General features: G+C 57.2%; 1 protein-coding gene across 1 annotated transcript in view; it reads right to left on the bottom strand.

Moving 5' to 3' along the window:
- Nucleotides 1-22203: 22203 nt before the first annotated feature.
- dus1l (dihydrouridine synthase 1-like) overlaps nucleotides 22204-24914 on the bottom strand; it is a 32556-nt gene continuing 29845 nt past the window's right edge. Inside the window, exons 13-14 of the mRNA XM_079252294.1 lie at nucleotides 23417-23492; nucleotides 22204-23053 (exon numbers count right to left, since the gene is read on the bottom strand). Coding sequence (XP_079108420.1) covers nucleotides 22887-23053; nucleotides 23417-23492 — 243 coding nt within the window. The 3' untranslated portion in view covers nucleotides 22204-22886. The remainder of the gene's footprint in view (nucleotides 23054-23416; nucleotides 23493-24914) is intronic.

Here is a 24914-nt window from a genome sequence, read left to right on the forward strand (position 1 = left end):
CCCACTCCAACTTCCTGCAACGTTCCGGGACATCGGCTCATCCCACATCCACACCAACTTCCTGCAACGTTCTAGGACATTGGCTCATCCCACGCCAACTACCTGCAACGTTCTGGGACATTGGCTCATCCCACGCCAACTACCTGCAACGTTCCAGGACATTGGCTCATCCCACGCCAACTACCTGCAACGTTCCGGGACATCGGCTCATCCCACGCCAACTACCTGCAACGTTCCGGGACATCGGCTCATCCCACGTCCACACCAACTTCCGGCAACGGTCCGGGACATCGGCTCATCCCACGTCCACGTCAACTACCTGCAACGCTCCGGGACATCGGCTCATCCCACGTCCACGTCAACTACCTGCAACGGTCCGGGACATAGGCTCATCCAACGTCCACGTCAACTACCTACAACGCTCCGGGACATCGGCTCATCCCACGTCAACTACCTGCAACGCTCCGGGACATCGGCTCATCCCACGTCAACTACCTGCAACGCTCCGGGACATAGGCTCATCCCACGCCAACTACCTGCAACGCTCCGGGACATCGGCTAATCCCACTCCAACTTCCTGCAACGTTCCGGGACATCGGCTCATCCCACGTCCACGCCAACTTCCTGCAACGCTCCGGGACCTCGGCTCATCCCACGTCCACGCCAACTTCCAGCAACGCTCCGGGACATCGGCTCATCCCACGTCCACGTCAACTACCTGCAACGCTCCGGGACATTGGCTCATCCCACGTCCACGTCAACTACCTGCAACGGTCCGGGACATCGGCTCATCCCACGTCCACGTCAAGTACCTGCAACGGTCCGGGACATCGGCTCATCCCACGTCAACTACCTGCAACGCTCCGGGACATCGGCTCATCCCACGTCCACTTCAACTACCTGCAACGGTCCGGGACATCGGCTCATCCCACGTCCACGTCAACTACCTGCAACGGTCCGGGACATCGGCTCATCCCACGTCCATGTCAAGTACCTGCAACGCTCCGGGACATCGGCTCATCCCACGTCCACGCCAACTTCCAGCAACGCTCCGGGACATCGGCTCATCCCACGTCCACGTCAACTACCTTCAACGCTCCGGGACATTGGCTCATCCCACGTCCACGTCAACTACCTGCAACGGTCCGGGACATCGGCTCATCCCACGTCAACTACCTGCAACGCTCCGGGACATCGGCTCATCCCACGTCCACTTCAACTACCTGCAACGTTCCGGGACATCGGCTCATCCCACTCCAACTTCCTGCAACGTTACGGGACACCGGCTCATTCCACGTCCACACCAACTTCCTGCAACGTTCCAGGACATCGGCTCATCCCACGCCAACTACCTGCAACGTTCTGGGACATTGGCTCATCCGACGCCAACTACCTGCAACGTTCTGGGACATCGGCTCATCCCACGCCAACTACATGCAACGTTCCGGGACATCGGCTCATCCCACGCCAACTTCCTGCAACGCTCCGGGACATCGGCTCATCCCACGTCCACACCAACTTCCGGCAACGGTCCGGGACATCGGCTCATCCCACGTCCACGTCAACTACCTGCAACGGTCTGGGACATCGGCTCATCCCACGTCAACTACCTGCAACGCTCCTGGACATCGGCTCATCCCACGTCAACTACCTGCAACGCTCCGGGACATCGGCTCATCCCACTCCAACTTCCTGCAACGTTCCGGGACATCGGCTCGTCCCACTCCAACTTCCTGCAACGTTCCGGGACATCGGCTCATCCCACGTCCACACCAACTTCCTGCAACGTTCTAGGACATTGGCTCATCCCACGCCAACTACCCGCAACGTTCTGGGACATCGGCTCATCCCACGCCAACTACCTGCAACGTTCCAGGACATTGGCTCATCCTACGCCAACTACCTGCAACGTTCCGGGACATCGGCTCATCCCACGTCCACACCAACTTCCTGCAACGTTCTAGGACATTGGCTCATCCCACGCCAACTACCTGCAACGTTCTGGGACATCGGCTCATCCCACGCCAACTACCTGCAACGTTCCAGGACATTGGCTCATCCTACGCCAACTACCTGCAACGGTCCGGGACATCGGCTCATCCCACGCCAACTACCTGCAACGTTCCGGGACATCGGCTCATCCCACGTCCACACCAACTTCCGGCAACGGTCCGGGACATCGGCTCATCCCTCGTCCACGTCAACTACCTGCAACGCTCCGGGACATTGGCTTATCCCACGTCCACGTCAACTACCTGCAACGGTCCGGGACATCGGCTCATCCCACGTCCACGTCAAGTACCTGCAACGGTCCGGGACATCGGCTCATCCCACGTCAACTACCTGCAACGCTCCGGGACATCGGCTCATCCCACATCCACTTCAACTACCTGCAACGTTCCGGGACATCGGCTCATCCCACGTCCACGCCAACTTCCTGCAACGCTCCGGGACATCGGCTCATCCCACGTCCACACCAACTACCTGCAACGGTCCGGGACATCGGCTCATCCCACGTCAAGTACCTGCAACGGTCCGGGACATCGGCTCATCCCACGTCCACGTCAAGTACCTGCAACGGTCCGGGACATCGGCTCATCCCACGTCAACTATCTGCAACGCTCCGGGACATCGGCTCATCCCACGTCCACTTCAACTACCTGCAACGCTCCGGGACATTGGCTTATCCCACGTCCACGTCAACTACCTGCAACGGTCCGGGACATCGGCTCATCCCACGTCCACGTCAACTACCTGCAACGCTCCGGGACATTGGCTTATCCCACGTCCACGTCAACTACCTGCAACGGTCCGGGACATCGGCTCATCCCACGTCCACGTCAAGTACCTGCAACGGTCCGGGACATCGGCTCATCCCACGTCAACTACCTGCAACGCTCCGGGACATCGGCTCATCCCACGTCCACTTCAACTACCTGCAACGGTCCGGGACATCGGCTCATCCCACGTCCACGCCAACTTCCTGCAACGCTCCAGGACATCGGCTCATCCCACGTCCACACCAACTTCCGGCAACGGTCCGGGACATCGGCTCATCCCACGTCCACGTCAAGTACCTGCAACGGTCCGGGACATCGGCTCATCCCACGTCAACTACCTGCAACGCTCCGGGACATCGGCTCATCCCACGTCCACTTCAACTACCTGCAACGCTCCGGGACATTGGCTTATCCCACGTCCACGTCAACTACCTGCAACGGTCCGGGACATCGGCTCATCCCACGTCCACGTCAACTACCTGCAACGCTCCGGGACATTGGCTTATCCCACGTCCACGTCAACTACCTGCAACGGTCCGGGACATCGGCTCATCCCACGTCCACGTCAACTACCTGCAACGCTCCGGGACATTGGCTTATCCCACGTCCACGTCAACTACCTGCAACGGTCCGGGACATCGGCTCATCCCACGTCCACGTCAAGTACCTGCAACGGTCCGGGACATCGGCTCATCCCACGTCAACTACCTGCAACGCTCCGGGACATCGGCTCATCCCACGTCCACTTCAACTACCTGCAACGGTCCGGGACATCGGCTCATCCCACGTCCACGCCAACTTCCTGCAACGCTCCAGGACATCGGCTCATCCCACGTCCACACCAACTTCCGGCAACGGTCCGGGACATCGGCTCATCCCACGTCCACGTCAACTACCTGCAACGCTCCGGGACATAGGCTCATCCCACGTCCACGTCAACTACCTGCAACGGTCCGGGACATCGGCTCATCCAACGTCCACGTCAACTACCTACAACGCTCCGGGACATCGGCTCATCCCACGTCAACTACCTGCAACGCTCCGGGACATCGGCTCATCCCACGTCAACTACCTGCAACGCTCCGGGACATAGGCTCATCCCACGCCAACTACCTGCAACGCTCCGGGACATCGGCTAATCCCACTCCAACTTCCTGCAACGTTCCGGGACATCGGCTCATCCCACGTCCACGCCAACTTCCTGCAACGCTCCGGGACCTCGGCTCATCCCACGTCCACACCAACTTCCAGCAACGCTCCGGGACATCGGCTCATCCCACGTCCACGTCAACTACCTGCAACGCTCCGGGACATTGGCTCATCCCACGTCCACGTCAACTACCTGCAACGGTCCGGGACATCGGCTCATCCCACGTCCACGTCAAGTACCTGCAACGGTCCGGGACATCGGCTCATCCCACGTCAACTACCTGCAACGCTCCGGGACATCGGCTCATCCCACGTCCACTTCAACTACCTGCAACGGTCCGGGACATCGGCTCATCCAACTCCAACTTCCTGCAACGTTCCGGGACATCGGCTCATCCCACTCCAACTTCCTGCAACGTTACGGGACACCGGCTCATCCCACGTCCACACCAACTTCCTGCAACGTTCCAGGACATCGGCTCATCCCACGCCAACTACCTGCAACGTTCTGGGACATTGGCTCATCCGGCGCCAACTACCTGCAACGTTCTGGGACATCGGCTCATCCCACGCCAACTACATGCAACGTTCCGGGACATCGGCTCATCCCACGCCAACTTCCTGCAACGCTCCGGGACATCGGCTCATCCCACGTCCACACCAACTTCCGGCAACGGTCCGGGACATCGGCTCATCCCACGTCCACGTCAACTACCTGCAACGGTCTGGGACATTGGCTCATCCCACGTCCACGTCAACTACCTGCAACGCTCCGGGACATCGGCTCATCCCACGTCAACTACCTGCAACGCTCCGGGACATCGGCTCATCCCACGTCAACTACCTGCAACGCTCCGGGACATCGGCTCATCCCACTCCAACTTCCTGCAACGTTCCGGGACATCGCCTCGTCCCACTCCAACTTCCTGCAACGTTCCGGGACATCGGCTCATCCCACGTCCACACCAACTTCCTGCAACGTTCTAGGACATTGGCTCATCCCACGCCAACTACCTGCAACGTTCTGGGACATCGGCTCATCCCACGCCAACTACCTGCAACGTTCCAGGACATTGGCTCATCCTACGCCAACTACCTGCAACGGTCCGGGACATCGGCTCATCCCACGCCAACTACCTGCAACGTTCCGGGACATCGGCTCATCCCACGTCCACACCAACTTCCGGCAACGGTCCGGGACATCGGCTCATCCCTCGTCCACGTCAACTACCTGCAACGGTCCGGGATATCGGCTCATCCCACGTCCACACCAACTTCCTGCAACGTTCTAGGACATTGGCTCATCCCACGCCAACTACCTGCAACGTTCTGGGACATCGGCTCATCCCACGCCAACTACCTGCAACGTTCTGGGACATCGGCTCATCCCACGCCAACTACCTGCAACGTTCCAGGACATTGGCTCATCCTACGCCAACTACCTGCAACGTTCCGGGACATCGGCTCATCCCACGTCCACACCAACTTCCTGCAACGTTCTAGGACATTGGCTCATCCCACGCCAACTACCTGCAACGTTCTGGGACATCGGCTCATCCCACGCCAACTACCTGCAACGTTCCAGGACATTGGCTCATCCTACGCCAACTACCTGCAACGGTCCGGGACATCGGCTCATCCCACGCCAACTACCTGCAACGTTCCGGGACATCGGCTCATCCCACGTCCACACCAACTTCCGGCAACGGTCCGGGACATCGGCTCATCCCTCGTCCACGTCAACTACCTGCAACGCTCCGGGACATTGGCTTATCCCACGTCCACGTCAACTACCTGCAACGGTCCGGGACATCGGCTCATCCCACGTCCACGTCAAGTACCTGCAACGGTCCGGGACATCGGCTCATCCCACGTCAACTACCTGCAACGCTCCGGGACATCGGCTCATCCCACATCCACTTCAACTACCTGCAACGTTCCGGGACATCGGCTCATCCCACGTCCACGCCAACTTCCTGCAACGCTCCGGGACATCGGCTCATCCCACGTCCACACCAACTTCCGGCAACGGTCCGGGACATCGGCTCATCCCACGTCCACGTCAACTACCTGCAACGCTCCGGGACATCGGCTCATCCCACGTCCACGTCAACTACCTGCAACGGTCCGGGACATCGGCTCATCCCACGTCAAGTACCTGCAACGGTCCGGGACATCGGCTCATCCCACGTCCACGTCAAGTACCTGCAACGGTCCGGGACATCGGCTCATCCCACGTCAACTATCTGCAACGCTCCGGGACATCGGCTCATCCCACGTCCACTTCAACTACCTGCAACGCTCCGGGACATTGGCTTATCCCACGTCCACGTCAACTACCTGCAACGGTCCGGGACATCGGCTCATCCCACGTCCACGTCAACTACCTGCAACGCTCCGGGACATTGGCTTATCCCACGTCCACGTCAACTACCTGCAACGGTCCGGGACATCGGCTCATCCCACGTCCACGTCAAGTACCTGCAACGGTCCGGGACATCGGCTCATCCCACGTCAACTACCTGCAACGCTCCGGGACATCGGCTCATCCCACGTCCACTTCAACTACCTGCAACGGTCCGGGACATCGGCTCATCCCACGTCCACGCCAACTTCCTGCAACGCTCCAGGACATCGGCTCATCCCACGTCCACACCAACTTCCGGCAACGGTCCGGGACATCGGCTCATCCCACGTCCACGTCAAGTACCTGCAACGGTCCGGGACATCGGCTCATCCCACGTCAACTACCTGCAACGCTCCGGGACATCGGCTCATCCCACGTCCACTTCAACTACCTGCAACGCTCCGGGACATTGGCTTATCCCACGTCCACGTCAACTACCTGCAACGGTCCGGGACATCGGCTCATCCCACGTCCACGTCAACTACCTGCAACGCTCCGGGACATTGGCTTATCCCACGTCCACGTCAACTACCTGCAACGGTCCGGGACATCGGCTCATCCCACGTCCATGTCAACTACCTGCAACGCTCCGGGACATTGGCTTATCCCACGTCCACGTCAACTACCTGCAACGGTCCGGGACATCGGCTCATCCCACGTCCACGTCAAGTACCTGCAACGGTCCGGGACATCGGCTCATCCCACGTCAACTACCTGCAACGCTCCGGGACATCGGCTCATCCCACGTCCACTTCAACTACCTGCAACGGTCCGGGACATCGGCTCATCCCACGTCCACGCCAACTTCCTGCAACGCTCCAGGACATCGGCTCATCCCACGTCCACACCAACTTCCGGCAACGGTCCGGGACATCGGCTCATCCCACGTCCACGTCAACTACCTGCAACGCTCCGGGACATAGGCTCATCCCACGTCCACGTCAACTACCTGCAACGGTCCGGGATATCGGCTCATCCAACGTCCACGTCAACTACCTACAACGCTCCGGGACATCGGCTCATCCCACGTCAACTACCTGCAACGCTCCGGGACATCGGCTCATCCCACGTCAACTACCTGCAACGCTCCGGGACATAGGCTCATCCCACGCCAACTACCTGCAACGCTCCGGGACATCGGCTAATCCCACTCCAACTTCCTGCAACGTTCCGGGACATCGGCTCATCCCACGTCCACGCCAACTTCCTGCAACGCTCCGGGACCTCGGCTCATCCCACGTCCACACCAACTTCCAGCAACGCTCCGGGACATCGGCTCATCCCACGTCCACGTCAACTACCTGCAACGCTCCGGGACATTGGCTCATCCCACGTCCACGTCAACTACCTGCAACGGTCCGGGACATCGGCTCATCCCACGTCCACGTCAAGTACCTGCAACGGTCCGGGACATCGGCTCATCCCACGTCAACTACCTGCAACGCTCCGGGACATCGGCTCATCCCACGTCCACTTCAACTACCTGCAACGGTCCGGGACATCGGCTCATCCAACTCCAACTTCCTGCAACGTTCCGGGACATCGGCTCATCCCACTCCAACTTCCTGCAACGTTACGGGACACCGGCTCATCCCACGTCCACACCAACTTCCTGCAACGTTCCAGGACATCGGCTCATCCCACGCCAACTACCTGCAACGTTCTGGGACATTGGCTCATCCGGCGCCAACTACCTGCAACGTTCTGGGACATCGGCTCATCCCACGCCAACTACATGCAACGTTCCGGGACATCGGCTCATCCCACGCCAACTTCCTGCAACGCTCCAGGACATCGGCTCATCCCACGTCCACACCAACTTCCGGCAACGGTCCGGGACATCGGCTCATCCCACGTCCACGTCAACTACCTGCAACGGTCTGGGACATTGGCTCATCCCACGTCCACGTCAACTACCTGCAACGCTCCGGGACATCGGCTCATCCCACGTCAACTACCTGCAACGCTCCGGGACATCGGCTCATCCCACGTCAACTACCTGCAACGCTCCGGGACATCGGCTCATCCCACTCCAACTTCCTGCAACGTTCCGGGACATCGCCTCGTCCCACTCCAACTTCCTGCAACGTTCCGGGACATCGGCTCATCCCACGTCCACACCAACTTCCTGCAACGTTCTAGGACATTGGCTCATCCCACGCCAACTACCTGCAACGTTCTGGGACATCGGCTCATCCCACGCCAACTACCTGCAACGTTCCAGGACATTGGCTCATCCTACGCCAACTACCTGCAACGGTCCGGGACATCGGCTCATCCCACGCCAACTACCTGCAACGTTCCGGGACATCGGCTCATCCCACGTCCACACCAACTTCCGGCAACGGTCCGGGACATCGGCTCATCCCTCGTCCACGTCAACTACCTGCAACGGTCCGGGATATCGGCTCATCCCACGTCCACGTCAAGTACCTGCAACGGTCCGGGACATCGGCTCATCCCACGTCAACTACCTGCAACGCTCCGGGACATCGGCTCATCCCACGTCCACTTCAACTACCTGCAACGGTCCGGGACATCGGCTCATCCCACGTCCACTTCAACTACCTGCAACGCTCCGGGACATTGGCTTATCCCACGTCCACGTCAACTACCTGCAACGGTCCGGGACATCGGCTCATCCCACGTCCACTTCAACTACCTGCAACGGTCCGGGACATCGGCTCATCCCACTCCAACTTCCTGCAACGTTCCGGGACATCGGGTCATCCCACGTCCACACCAACTTCCTGCAACGTTCCAGGACATTGGCTCATCCCACGCCAACTACCTGCAACGTTCCGGGACATTGGTTCATCCCACTCCAACTACCTGCAACGTTCCGGGACATCGGCTCATCCCACTCCAACTTCCTGCAACGTTCCGGGACATCGGCTCATCCCACGTCCACACCAACTACCTGCAACGTTCCAGGACATTGGCTCATCCTACGCCAACTTCCTGCAACGTTCCGGGACATCGGCTCATCCCACGCCAACTACCTGCAACGTTCCGGGACATCGGCTCATCCCACGTCCACACCAACTTCCGGCAACGGTCCGGGACATCGGCTCATCCCACGTCCACGTCAACTACCTGCAACGGTCTGGGACATTGGCTCATCCCACGTCCACGTCAACTACCTGCAACGCTCCGGGACATCGGCTCATCCCACGTCAACTACCTGCAACGCTCCGGGACATCGGCTCATCCCACGTCAACTACCTGCAACGCTCAGGGACATCGGCTCATCCCACTCCAACTTCCTGCAACGTTCCGGGACATCGCCTCGTCCCACTCCAACTTCCTGCAACGTTCCGGGACATCGGCTCATCCCACGTCCACACCAACTTCCTGCAACGTTCTAGGACATTGGCTCATCCCACGCCAACTACCTGCAACGTTCTGGGACATCGGCTCATCCCACGCCAACTACCTGCAACGTTCCAGTACATTGGCTCATCCTACGCCAACTACCTGCAACGGTCCGGGACATCGGCTCATCCCACGCCAACTACCTGCAACGTTCCGGGACATCGGCTCATCCCACGTCCACACCAACTTCCGGCAACGGTCCGGGACTTCGGCTCATCCCTCGTCCACGTCAACTACCTGCAACGGTCCGGGACATCGGCTCATCCCACGTCCACGTCAAGTACCTGCAACGGTCCGGGACATCGGCTCATCCCACGTCAACTACCTGCAACGCTCCGGGACATCGGCTCATCCCACGTCAACTACCTGCAACGCTCCGGGACATAGGCTCATCCCACGCCAACTACCTGCAACGCTCCGGGACATCGGCTAATCCCACTCCAACTTCCTGCAACGTTCCGGGACATCGGCTCATCCCACGTCCACGCCAACTTCCTGCAACGCTCCGGGACCTCGGCTCATCCCACGTCCACACCAACTTCCAGCAACGCTCCGGGACATCGGCTCATCCCACGTCCACTTCAACTACCTGCAACGCTCCGGGACATTGGCTCATCCCACGTCCACGTCAACTACCTGCAACGGTCCGGGATATCGGCTCATCCCACGTCCACGTCAAGTACCTGCAACGGTCCGGGACATCGGCTCATCCCACGTCAACTACCTGCAACGCTCCGGGACATCGGCTCATCCCACGTCCACTTCAACTACCTGCAACGGTCCGGGACATCGGCTCATCCAACTCCAACTTCCTGCAACGTTCCGGGACATCGGCTCATCCCACTCCAACTTCCTGCAACGTTACGGGACACCGGCTCATCCCACGTCCACACCAACTTCCTGCAACGTTCCAGGACATCGGCTCATCCCACGCCAACTACCTGCAACGTTCTGGGACATTGGCTCATCCGGCGCCAACTACCTGCAACGTTCTGGGACATCGGCTCATCCCACGCCAACTACATGCAACGTTCCGGGACATCGGCTCATCCCACGCCAACTTCCTGCAACGCTCCGGGACATCGGCTCATCCCACGTCCACACCAACTTCCGGCAACGGTCCGGGACATCGGCTCATCCCACGTCCACGTCAACTACCTGCAACGGTCTGGGACATTGGCTCATCCCACGTCCACGTCAACTACCTGCAACGCTCCGGGACATCGGCTCATCCCACGTCAACTACCTGCAACGCTCCGGGACATCGGCTCATCCCACGTCAACTACCTGCAACGCTCCGGGACATCGGCTCATCCCACTCCAACTTCCTGCAACGTTCCGGGACATCGCCTCGTCCCACTCTAACTTCCTGCAACGTTCCGGGACATCGGCTCATCCCACGTCCACACCAACTTCCTGCAACGTTCTAGGACATTGGCTCATCCCACGCCAACTACCTGCAACGTTCTGGGACATCGGCTCATCCCACGCCAACTACCTGCAACGTTCCAGGACATTGGCTCATCCTACGCCAACTACCTGCAACGGTCCGGGACATCGGCTCATCCCACGCCAACTACCTGCAACGTTCCGGGACATCGGCTCATCCCACGTCCACACCAACTTCCGGCAACGGTCCGGGACATCGGCTCATCCCTCGTCCACGTCAACTACCTGCAACGGTCCGGGATATCGGCTCATCCCACGTCCACGTCAAGTACCTGCAACGGTCCGGGACATCGGCTCATCCCACGTCAACTACCTGCAACGCTCCGGGACATCGGCTCATCCCACGTCCACTTCAACTACCTGCAACGGTCCGGGACATCGGCTCATCCCACGTCCACTTCAACTACCTGCAACGGTCCGGGACATCGGCTCATCCCACGTCCACGCCAACTTCCTGCAACGCTCCGGGACATCGGCTCATCCCACGTCCACACCAACTTCCGGCAACGGTCTGGGACATCGGCTCATCCCACGTCCACGTCAACTACCTGCAACGCTCCGGGACATCGGCTCATCCCACGTCCACGTCAACTACCTGCAACGGTCCGGGACATCGGCTCATCCCACGTCCACGTCAAGTACCTGCAACGGTCCGGGACATCGGCTCATCCCACGTCAACTACCTGCAACGCTCCGGGACATCGGCTCATCCCACGTCCACTTCAACTACCTGCAACGCTCCGGGACATTGGCTTATCCCACGTCCACGTCAACTACCTGCAACGGTCCGGGACATCGGCTCATCCCACGTCCACGTCAAGTACCTGCAACGGTCCGGGACATCGGCTCATCCCACGTCAACTACCTGCAACGCTCCGGGACATCGGCTCATCCCACGTCCACTTCAACTACCTGCAACGGTCCGGGACATCGGCTCATCCCACTCCAACTTCCTGCAACGTTCCGGGACATCGGGTCATCCCACGTCCACACCAACTTCCTGCAACGTTCCAGGACATTGGCTCATCCCACGCCAACTACCTGCAACGTTCCAGGACATTGGTTCATCCCACTCCAACTACCTGCAACGTTCCGGGACATCGGCTCATCCCACTCCACCTTCCTGCAACGTTCCGGGACATCGGCTCATCCCACGTCCACACCAACTACCTGCAACGTTCCAGGACATTGGCTCATCCTACGCCAACTTCCTGCAACGTTCCGGGACATCGGCTCATCCCACGCCAACTACCTGCAACGTTCCGGGACATCGGCTCATCCCACGTCCACACCAACTTCCGGCAACGGTCCGGGACATCGGCTCATCCCACGTCCACGTCAACTACCTGCAACGGTCTGGGACATTGGCTCATCCCACGTCCACGTCAACTACCTGCAACGCTCCGGGACATCGGCTCATCCCACGTCAACTACCTGCAACGCTCCGGGACATCGGCTCATCCCACGTCAACTACCTGCAACGCTCCGGGACATCGGCTCATCCCACTCCAACTTCCTGCAACGTTCCGGGACATCGCCTCGTCCCACTCCAACTTCCTGCAACGTTCCGGGACATCGGCTCATCCCACGTCCACACCAACTTCCTGCAACGTTCTAGGACATTGGCTCATCCCACGCCAACTACCTGCAACGTTCTGGGACATCGGCTCATCCCACGCCAACTACCTGCAACGTTCCAGGACATTGGCTCATCCTACGCCAACTACCTGCAACGGTCCGGGACATCGGCTCATCCCACGCCAACTACCTGCAACGTTCCGGGACATCGGCTCATCCCACGTCCACACCAACTTCCGGCAACGGTCCGGGACATCGGCTCATCCCTCGTCCACGTCAACTACCTGCAACGGTCCGGGACATCGGCTCATCCCACGTCCACGTCAAGTACCTGCAACGGTCCGGGACATCGGCTCATCCCACGTCAACTACCTGCAACGCTCCGGGACATCGGCTCATCCCACGTCCACTTCAACTACCTGCAACGGTCCGGGACATCGGCTCATCCCACGTCCACACCAACTTCCGGCAACGGTCTGGGACATCGGCTCATCCCACGTCCACGTCAACTACCTGCAACGCTCCGGGACATCGGCTCATCCCACGTCCACGTCAACTACCTGCAACGGTCCGGGACATCGGCTCATCCCACGTCCACGTCAAGTACCTGCAACGGTCCGGGACATCGGCTCATCCCACGTCAACTACCTGCAACGCTCCGGGACATCGGCTCATCCCACGTCCACTTCAACTACCTGCAACGCTCCGGGACATTGGCTTATCCCACGTCCACGTCAACTACCTGCAACGGTCCAGGACATCGGCTCATCCCACGTCCACGTCAAGTACCTGCAACGGTCCGGGACATCGGCTCATCCCACGTCAACTACCTGCAACGCTCCGGGACATCGGCTCATCCCACGTCCACTTCAACTACCTGCAACGGTCCGGGACATCGGCTCATCCCACTCCAACTTCCTGCAACGTTCCGGGACATCGGGTCATCCCACGTCCACACCAACTTCCTGCAACGTTCCAGGACATTGGCTCATCCCACGCCAACTACCTGCAACGTTCCGGGACATTGGTTCATCCCACTCCAACTACCTGCAACGTTCCGGGACATCGGCTCATCCCACTCCAACTTCCTGCAACGTTCCGGGACATCGGCTCATCCCACGTCCACACCAACTACCTGCAACGTTCCAGGACATTGGCTCATCCTACGCCAACTACCTGCAACGTTCCGGGACATCGGCTCATCCCACGCCAACTACCTGCAACGTTCCGGGACATCGGCTCATCCCACGTCCACTCCAACTTCCTGCAACGTTCCGGGACATCGGCTCATCCCACGTCCACACCAACTTCCTGCAACGTTCTAGGACATTGGCTCATCCCACGCCAACTACCTGCAACGTTCTGGGACATCGGCTCATCCCACGCCAACTACCTGCAACGTTCCAGGACATTGGCTCATCCTACGCCAACTACCTGCAACGGTCCGGGACATCGGCTCATCCCACGCCAACTACCTGCAACGTTCCGGGACATCGGCTCATCCCACGTCCACACCAACTTCCGGCAACGGTCCGGGACATCGGCTCATCCCTCGTCCACGTCAACTACCTGCAACGGTCCGGGACATCGGCTCATCCCACGTCCACGTCAAGTACCTGCAACGGTCCGGGACATCGGCTCATCCCACGTCAACTACCTGCAACGCTCCGGGACATCGGCTCATCCCACGTCCACTTCAACTACCTGCAACGGTCCGGGACATCGGCTCATCCCACGTCCACACCAACTTCCGGCAACGGTCTGGGACATCGGCTCATCCCACGTCCACGTCAACTACCTGCAACGCTCCGGGACATCGGCTCATCCCACGTCCACGTCAACTACCTGCAACGGTCCGGGACATCGGCTCATCCCACGTCCACGTCAAGTACCTGCAACGGTCCGGGACATCGGCTCATCCCACGTCAACTACCTGCAACGCTCCGGGACATCGGCTCATCCCACGTCCACTTCAACTACCTGCAACGCTCCGGGACATTGGCTTATCCCACGTCCACGTCAACTACCTGCAACGGTCCAGGACATCGGCTCATCCCACGTCCACGTCAAGTACCTGCAACGGTCCGGGACATCGGCTCATCCCACGTCAACTACCTGCAACGCTCCGGGACATCGGCTCATCCCACGTCCACTTCAACTACCTGCAACGGTCCGGGACATCGGCTCATCCCACTCCAACTTCCTGCAACGTTCCGGGACATCGGGTCATCCCACGTCCACACCAACTTCCTGCAACGTTCCAGGACATTGGCTCATCCCACGCCAACTACCTGCAACGTTCCGGGACATTGGTTCATCCCACTCCAACTACCTGCAACGTTCCGGGACATTGGTTCATCCCACTCCAACTACCTGCAACGTTCTGGGACATCGGCTCATCCCACTCCAACTTCCTGCAACGTTCCGGGACATCGGCTCATCCCACGTCCACACCAACTACCTGCAACGTTCCAGGACATTGGCTCATCCTACGCCAACTACCTGCAACGTTCCGGGACATCGGCTCATCCCACGCCAACTACCTGCAACGTTCCGGGACATCGGCTCATCCCACGTCCACACCAACTTCCGGCAACGGTCCGGGACATCGGCTCATCCCACGTCCACGTCAACTACCTGCAACGCTCCGGGACATTGGCTTATCCCACGTCCACACCAACTACCTGCAACGTTCCAGGACATTGGCTCATCCTACGCCAACTACCTGCAACGTTCCGGGACATCGGCTCATCCCACGCCAACTACCTGCAACGTTCCGGGACATCGGCTCATCCCACGTCCACTCCAACTTCCTGCAACGTTCCGGGACATCGGCTCATCCCACGTCCACACCAACTTCCTGCAACGTTCTAGGACATTGGCTCATCCCACGCCAACTACCTGCAACGTTCTGGGACATCGGCTCATCCCACGCCAACTACCTGCAACGTTCCAGGACATTGGCTCATCCTACGCCAACTACCTGCAACGGTCCGGGACATCGGCTCATCCCACGCCAACTACCTGCAACGTTCCGGGACATCGGCTCATCCCACGTCCACACCAACTTCCGGCAACGGTCCGGGACATCGGCTCATCCCTCGTCCACGTCAACTACCTGCAACGGTCCGGGACATCGGCTCATCCCACGTCCACGTCAAGTACCTGCAACGGTCCGGGACATCGGCTCATCCCACGTCAACTACCTGCAACGCTCCGGGACATCGGCTCATCCCACGTCCACTTCAACTACCTGCAACGGTCCGGGACATCGGCTCATCCCACGTCCACACCAACTTCCGGCAACGGTCTGGGACATCGGCTCATCCCACGTCCACGTCAACTACCTGCAACGCTCCGGGACATCGGCTCATCCCACGTCCACGTCAACTACCTGCAACGGTCCGGGACATCGGCTCATCCCACGTCCACGTCAAGTACCTGCAACGGTCCGGGACATCGGCTCATCCCACGTCAACTACCTGCAACGCTCCGGGACATCGGCTCATCCCACGTCCACTTCAACTACCTGCAACGCTCCGGGACATTGGCTTATCCCACGTCCACGTCAACTACCTGCAACGGTCCAGGACATCGGCTCATCCCACGTCCACGTCAAGTACCTGCAACGGTCCGGGACATCGGCTCATCCCACGTCAACTACCTGCAACGCTCCGGGACATCGGCTCATCCCACGTCCACTTCAACTACCTGCAACGGTCCGGGACATCGGCTCATCCCACTCCAACTTCCTGCAACGTTCCGGGACATCGGGTCATCCCACGTCCACACCAACTTCCTGCAACGTTCCAGGACATTGGCTCATCCCACGCCAACTACCTGCAACGTTCCGGGACATTGGTTCATCCCACTCCAACTACCTGCAACGTTCCGGGACATCGGCTCATCCCACTCCAACTTCCTGCAACGTTCCGGGACATCGGCTCATCCCACGTCCACACCAACTACCTGCAACGTTCCAGGACATTGGCTCATCCTACGCCAACTACCTGCAACGTTCCGGGACATCGGCTCATCCCACGCCAACTACCTGCAACGTTCCGGGACATCGGCTCATCCCACGTCCACTCCAACTTCCTGCAACGTTCCGGGACATCGGCTCATCCCACGTCCACACCAACTTCCTGCAACGTTCTAGGACATTGGCTCATCCCACGCCAACTACCTGCAACGTTCTGGGACATCGGCTCATCCCACGCCAACTACCTGCAACGTTCCAGGACATTGGCTCATCCTACGCCAACTACCTGCAACGGTCCGGGACATCGGCTCATCCCACGCCAACTACCTGCAACGTTCCGGGACATCGGCTCATCCCACGTCCACACCAACTTCCGGCAACGGTCCGGGACATCGGCTCATCCCTCGTCCACGTCAACTACCTGCAACGGTCCGGGACATCGGCTCATCCCACGTCCACGTCAAGTACCTGCAACGGTCCGGGACATCGGCTCATCCCACGTCAACTACCTGCAACGCTCCGGGACATCGGCTCATCCCACGTCCACTTCAACTACCTGCAACGGTCCGGGACATCGGCTCATCCCACGTCCACACCAACTTCCGGCAACGGTCTGGGACATCGGCTCATCCCACGTCCACGTCAACTACCTGCAACGCTCCGGGACATCGGCTCATCCCACGTCCACGTCAACTACCTGCAACGGTCCGGGACATCGGCTCATCCCACGTCCACGTCAAGTACCTGCAACGGTCCGGGACATCGGCTCATCCCACGTCAACTACCTGCAACGCTCCGGGACATCGGCTCATCCCACGTCCACTTCAACTACCTGCAACGCTCCGGGACATTGGCTTATCCCACGTCCACGTCAACTACCTGCAACGGTCCAGGACATCGGCTCATCCCACGTCCACGTCAAGTACCTGCAACGGTCCGGGACATCGGCTCATCCCACGTCAACTACCTGCAACGCTCCGGGACATCGGCTCATCCCACGTCCACTTCAACTACCTGCAACGGTCCGGGACATCGGCTCATCCCACTCCAACTTCCTGCAACGTTCCGGGACATCGGGTCATCCCACGTCCACACCAACTTCCTGCAACGTTCCAGGACATTGGCTCATCCCACGCCAACTACCTGCAACGTTCCGGGACATTGGTTCATCCCACTCCAACTACCTGCAACGTTCCGGGACATTGGTTCATCCCACTCCAACTACCTGCAACGTTCTGGGACATCGGCTCATCCCACTCCAACTTCCTGCAACGTTCCGGGACATCGGCTCATCCCACGTCCACACCAACTACCTGCAACGTTCCAGGACATTGGCTCATCCTACGCCAACTACCTGCAACGTTCCGGGACATCGGCTCATCCCACGCCAACTACCTGCAACGTTCCGGGACATCGGCTCATCCCACGTCCACACCAACTTCCGGCAACGGTCCGGGACATCGGCTCATCCCACGTCCACGTCAACTACCTGCAACGCTCCGGGACATTGGCTTATCCCACGTCCACGTCAACTACCTGCAACGGTCCGGGACATCGGCTCATCCCACGTCCACGTCAAGTACCTGCAACGGTCCGGGACATCGGCTCATCCCACGTCAACTACCTGCAACGCTCCGGGATATCGGCTCATCCCACGTCCACTTCAACTACCTGCAACGGTCCGGGACATCGGCTCATCCCACTCCAACTTCCTGCAACGTTCCGGGACATCGGCTCATCCCAGGTCCACGCCAACTACCTGCAACGTTCCGGGACATCGGCTCATCCCACGTCCACACCAACTTCCGGCAACGGTCCGGGACATCGGCTCATCCCACGTCCACGTCAACTACCTGCAACGCTCCGGGACATTGGCTTATCCCACGTCCACGTCAACTACCTGCAACGGTCCAGGACATCGGCTCATCCCACGTCCACGTCAACTACCTGCAACGCTCCGGGACATCGGCTCATCCCACGTCCACTTCAACTACCTGCAACGGTCCGGGACATCGGCTCATCCCACTCCAACTTCCTGCAACGTTCCGGGACATCGGGTCATCCCACGTCCACACCAACTTCCTGCAACGTTCCAGGACATTGGCTCATCCCACGCCAACTACCTGCAACGTTCCGGGACATCGGTTCATCCCACGCCAACTACCTGCAACGTTCCGGGACATTGGCTCATCCCACTCCAACTTCCTGCAACGTTCCGGGACATCGGCTCATCCCACGTCCACACCAACTACCTGCAACGTTCCAGGACATTGGCTCATCCTACGCCAACTACCTGCAACGTTCCGGGACATCGGCTCATCCCACGCCAACTACCTGCAACGTTCCGGGACATCGGCTCATCCCACGTCCACACCAACTTCCGGCAACGGTCCGGGACATCGGCTCATCCCACGTCCACGTCAACTACCTGCAACGCTCCGGGACATTGGCTTATCCCACGTCCACGTCAACTACCTGCAACGGTCCGGGACATCGGCTCATCCCACGTCCACGTCAAGTACCTGCAACGGTCCGGGACATCGGCTCATCCCACGTCAACTACCTGCAACGCTCCGGGATATCGGCTCATCCCACGTCCACTTCAACTACCTGCAACGGTCCGGGACATCGGCTCATCCCACTCCAACTTCCTGCAACGTTCCGGGACATCGGCTCATCCCACGTCCACGCCAACTTCCTGCAACGCTCCGGGACATCGGCTCATCCCACGTCCACACCAACTTCCGGCAACGGTCCGGGACATCGGCTCATCCCACGTCCACGTCAACTACCTGCAACGCTCCGGGACATCGGCTCATCCCACGTCCACTTCAACTACCTGCAACGGTCCGGGACATCGGCTCATCCCACGTCCACGTCAACTACCTGCAACGGTCCGGGACATCGGCTCATCCCACGTCAACTACCTGCAACGCTCCGGGACATCGGCTCATCCCACTCCAACTTCCTGCAACGTTCCGGGACATCGGCTCATCCCACGTCCACACCAACTTCCTGCAACGTTCCAGGACATTGGCTCATCCCACGCCAACTACCTGCAACGTTCCGGGACATCGGTTCATCCCACGCCAACTACCTGCAACGTTCCGGGACATCGGCTCATCCCACTCCAACTTCCTGCAACGTTCCGGGACATCGGCTCATCCCACGTCCACACCAACTTCCTGCAACGTTCTAGGACATTGGCTCATCCCACGCCAACTACCTGCAACGTTCTGGGACATCGGCTCATCCCACGCCAACTACCTGCAACGTTCCAGGACATTGGCTCATCCTACGCCAACTACCTGCAACGTTCCGGGACATCGGCTCATCCCACGCCAACTACCTGCAACGTTCCGGGACATCGGCTCATCCCACGCCAACTACCTGCAACGTTCCGGGACATCGGCTCATCCCACGTCCACGTCAACTACCTGCAACGCTCCGGGACATTGGCTTATCCCACGTCCACGTCAACTACCTGCAACGGTCCGGGACATCGGCTCATCCCACGTCCACGTCAAGTACCTGCAACGGTCCGGGACATCGGCTCATCCCACGTCAACTACCTGCAACGCTCCGGGACATCGGCTCATCCCACGTCCACTTCAACTACCTGCAACGGTCCGGGACATCGGCTCATCCCACTCCAACTTCCTGCAACGTTCCGGGACATCGGCTCATCCCACGTCCACGCCAACTTCCTGCAACGTTCCAGGACATTGGCTCATCCCACGCCAACTACCTGCAACGTTCCGGGACATCGGTTCATCCCACGCCAACTACCTGCAACGTTCCGGGACATCGGCTCATCCCACGTCCACACCAACTTCCTGCAACGTTCTAGGACATTGGCTCATCCCACGCCAACTACCTGCAACGTTCTGGGACATCGGCTCATCCCACGCCAACTACCTGCAACGTTCCAGGACATTGGCTCATCCTACGCCAACTACCTGCAACGTTCCGGGACATCGGCTCATCCCACGTCCACACCAACTTCCGGCAACGGTCCGGGACATCGGCTCATCCCACGTCCACGCCAACTACATGCAACGTTCCAGGACATTGGCTCATCCTACGCCAACTACCTGCAACGTTCCGGGACATCGGCTCATCCCACGTCCACACCAACTTCCGGCAACGGTCCGGGACATCGGCTCATCCCACGTCCACGTCAACTACCTGCAACGTTCCGGGACATCGGCTCATCCCACGTCCACACCAACTTCCGGCAACGGTACGGGACATCGGCTCATCCCACGTCCACGTCAACTACCTGCAATGCTCCGGGACATTGGCTTATCCCACGTCCACGTCAACTACCTGCAACGGTCCGGGACATCGGCTCATCCCACGTCCACGTCAAGTACCTGCAACGGTCCGGGACATCGGCTCATCCCACGTCAACTACCTGCAACGCTCCGGGACATCGGCTCATCCCACGTCCACTTCAACTACCTGCAACGGTCCGGGACATCGGCTCATCCCACTCCAACTTCCTGCAACGTTCCGGGACATCGGCTCATCCCACTCCAACTTCCTGCAACGTTCCAGGACATCGGCTCATCCCACGCCAACTACCTGCAACGTTCTGGGACATTGGCTCATCCTACGCCAACTACCTGCAACGTTCTGGGACATCGGCTCATCCCACGCCAACTACCTGCAACGTTCCGGGACATCGGCTCATCCCACGCCAACTTCCTGCAACGCTCCGGGACATCGGCTCATCCCACGTCCACGTCAACTACCTGCAACGGTCCGGGACATCGGCTCATCCCACGTCCACGTCAACTACCTGCAACGGTCTGGGACATTGGCTCATCCCACGTCCACGTCAACTACCTGCAACGCTCCGGGACATCGGCTCATCCCACGTCAACTACCTGCAACGCTCCGGGACATCGGCTCATCCCACGTCAACTACCTGCAACGCTCCGGGACATCGGGTCATCCCACGTCAACTACCTGCAACGCTCCGGGACATCGGCTCATCCCACGTCAACTACCTGCAACGCTCCGGGACATCGGCTCATCCCACGTCAACTACCTGCAACGCTCCGGGACATCGGCTCATCCCACGTCAATTACCTGCAACGCTCCGGGACATCGGCTCATCCCACGTCCACGTCAACTACCTGTAACGCTCCGGGACATCGGCTTATCCCACGTCAACTACCTGCAACGCTCCGGGACATCAGCTCATCCCACGCCAACTTCATGTTGCAACTATTTACATCTTTAGTTTATGTATGGAAGCTAAATCCCGTCTGATCACATATCAATTTAATGGATGCAATTTGATTTTGTTTATACCTAATTGATTGATCATTTGCTCATTGACGACATGATTGATATAACATTTTTACACACTTAAAAAGAGCGGGAGTAGACATGCAGGATGGGAATAATAATATTTATTGTTATATTGGTCTATTATTTTGTAATAATATCTTATTTATGACTATTTAGCTTCTTGCACAAACCTCATGAATTTCCTGTAAACTAACATTCATCAGGTTTAGTGTTTAGTCTCTTTTTCTTTGGTATTTTCCATTCGTTCCTGCCCACTTTGGGAGTGCAGATGTTAACTGATATTTACATGAAACTGTTTCAGTTCCAATTTATTAAATTAAATAATCTGGGCTTGTTCTGCAGCCACGGCACCTGCACATCCTGCTGTGGTATATAAAGTCCCCTGGATGGGAGTATGTCTAACAGAGACTCGGAGGTCCAGCAGCAGCAGGAAGGACACACTGGGTTATCAGATTTACTGAGTTAACGCCTGCCGAGGAGCAGATTATCATTTTTTCACATCGCACCGAATACACCCAGAATTTCTTTTTCAAAACAAATAATTCATCTTCCCAAAATGTTTGTTTTCTAATGAGCTCAAAGGTCCATTTCATCGCAACGTGGTTTGACCAGCACACATAGGGGGAGGTAGCATCTCTGAGCAGAAACATCAGAAAAACTAGTTTAATGTCCAACAGTCTCTAAGTGGACACACTCAGGTGTGTCTGGACCAAATCCTGATCCTCATCTCTGGCGTTCTGGTTCCTTGATGCATCGGTGACCCTCTGATCCTCCAATCACCAGTTACATACAGGAGGCCCATCGAGAGCTTTGTACACACATCCGACCACCGAGGCTGGTGAGCTCAGAGTCGGGCCCTGGACTCAGAGTCGGGCCCTGGACTCAGAGTCGGGCCCTGATGCTGCATATCCATCTTTGGATCAGAGTCCTGCAGACTGTCAGTCTTCTTTGTGTGCTCCTGTTCCTCAGCTTTCCGTTTGTCAGCCTTGGTCTTGAACCTCAGGCCGTGACCTGGAAGCAGAAGAAGAAACTCATCAAGTCCTCATTAGTTGTGTTACTATGGACAAGAATTCTGATTAAAATCCTGTTTTTCTGCGACTGTCAAACTGAACCAAATGTATTTCCAAATAAAGAACTAGAAGGTGAACTTGTCCAAACGGCGGTGATGCATCGGTCCCACGCTACCTGGGGTACTACTTGTTGAGTAGGTTCTGAATTTGTGTGAGAATGTGTGTTGTGTGCGTATGTAAACGTGATTGACATGTTAAACTATGATGCAGCTTTTGTATGAAACGTGCTGTATAAATAAAGATATATAAAGAAATTGATTGATGATTGATGATTAGATGATGATTTCGGTTCAGATGTACTGACTTGGACAATCTGCCACTTCTTTAAAAGCCTTCTTCTTACAGCAGCCTCGACACAGGTTGAAGACACATTTATTTCCCTGCAAGATGAACACAACATTAAGTTAAATCTTAATCAAATCAAACTATTTTTAAAGCACTTTTCCGACAATGAAATGTAACACTAAGCGTTTCACTCATAAAAGCACTCCATCACCCCCACCCTTCCTACACACTCAAATGTACACAAGATTAATGATGTGAAAGGTGGCCGCGCAGCCACACCTGGAGCAGACGGCTCCTTCTGCACCAAAAAACACACTAAAATGAAAAACTGCATAAAGTTAATAAAACAGTAAAGAAAAAAAAGAGTTATGTCAATTACAAAATATAACAGAGTAAAACAGAAAGTCTAAACGGAAATTTTAAAAGCTTTTTAAAAAGTTAAAATGAGATGAAATATCCACACTAAGACAAATATAAATATAATATAAATACTAAATAAAAGTCAAATTAAAAAGGTCAGTTTTAAGCTGCTTTTAAAAACAAGAACATTCTCTGCAGCCCTGAGGTCCTCTGGCATGCTGCTCCATGGGCAGGGGCTATAATCCTGACCCCATGGGTACATATCCTGACTTCAGAAGCGATTAAAAGACCCGTGCAGGAGGATCTCAGAGTCCAGGGCTTTTAAAGTTAAAGCAAATCCGGAAGATAAGAATGCCCAAAACCGTTGAAACATTTATAAACTAGTAAAAATAAATAAATACTATTGATCCTGAAACACACCGGAAGCCGATACAATGACTTTAAAACATGTGTAATGTAAGCCCGCCTCCTGGTCATTGTCAGGACATGTGCAGCCGAATTATATAATAATTAAAGAGCCAAAATTCTCTTTTTGGGAGAAGCAGAACGAAACTGGTGAGAAAAGCGTGTATTAGCGTCTTCATGTTGCCCTGAGAAAGAATACGGCGGACAATTTCTTTTAAATAACAAAAACTTAACATTAAAACAAAGAAAAGTTCAAATCAAATTTTCATTAGATTTAAAACTGTATTGATCAGGTCACAACTGTGTCCGATCAGTACATAAAAGATAGAATTAATAATAAATAAGATTCTGTAACTGTTAGCTGTGTTAAGGCGTCCTCATCACCTTCTAAGATCCGCGGACAGATGCGCGGACAGCTCCAGTCTGTTTAACACTTTACTGACAACAACACATCTCACTATGACTTTATCCAAACTGGGACAGTTTGATTCACTACCCTGGTCTACTTCCATGGACAGAACCAGGATCTGACTTGTGTCTAAATAGTTTCTGTCCTGTCCAACCCTCTGAATTAACTAAAATAATAGCTTCATCTAAACCATCCACCAGTATCTTAGATCCTCTCCCAACGAGCCTCTTTAAGGACATTTTCCCTTTAATTAATACATCACTACTAAATCTTATCAATATGTCTTTAGTGACAGGATATGTACCACAATCATTTAAAACTGCTGTAATCAAGCCTTTACTTA

The sequence above is a fragment of the Telmatherina bonti genome, assembly GCF_933228915.1.
Source record: "Telmatherina bonti genome assembly, chromosome: 14".
Lineage (NCBI taxonomy): Eukaryota > Metazoa > Chordata > Actinopteri > Atheriniformes > Telmatherinidae > Telmatherina > Telmatherina bonti.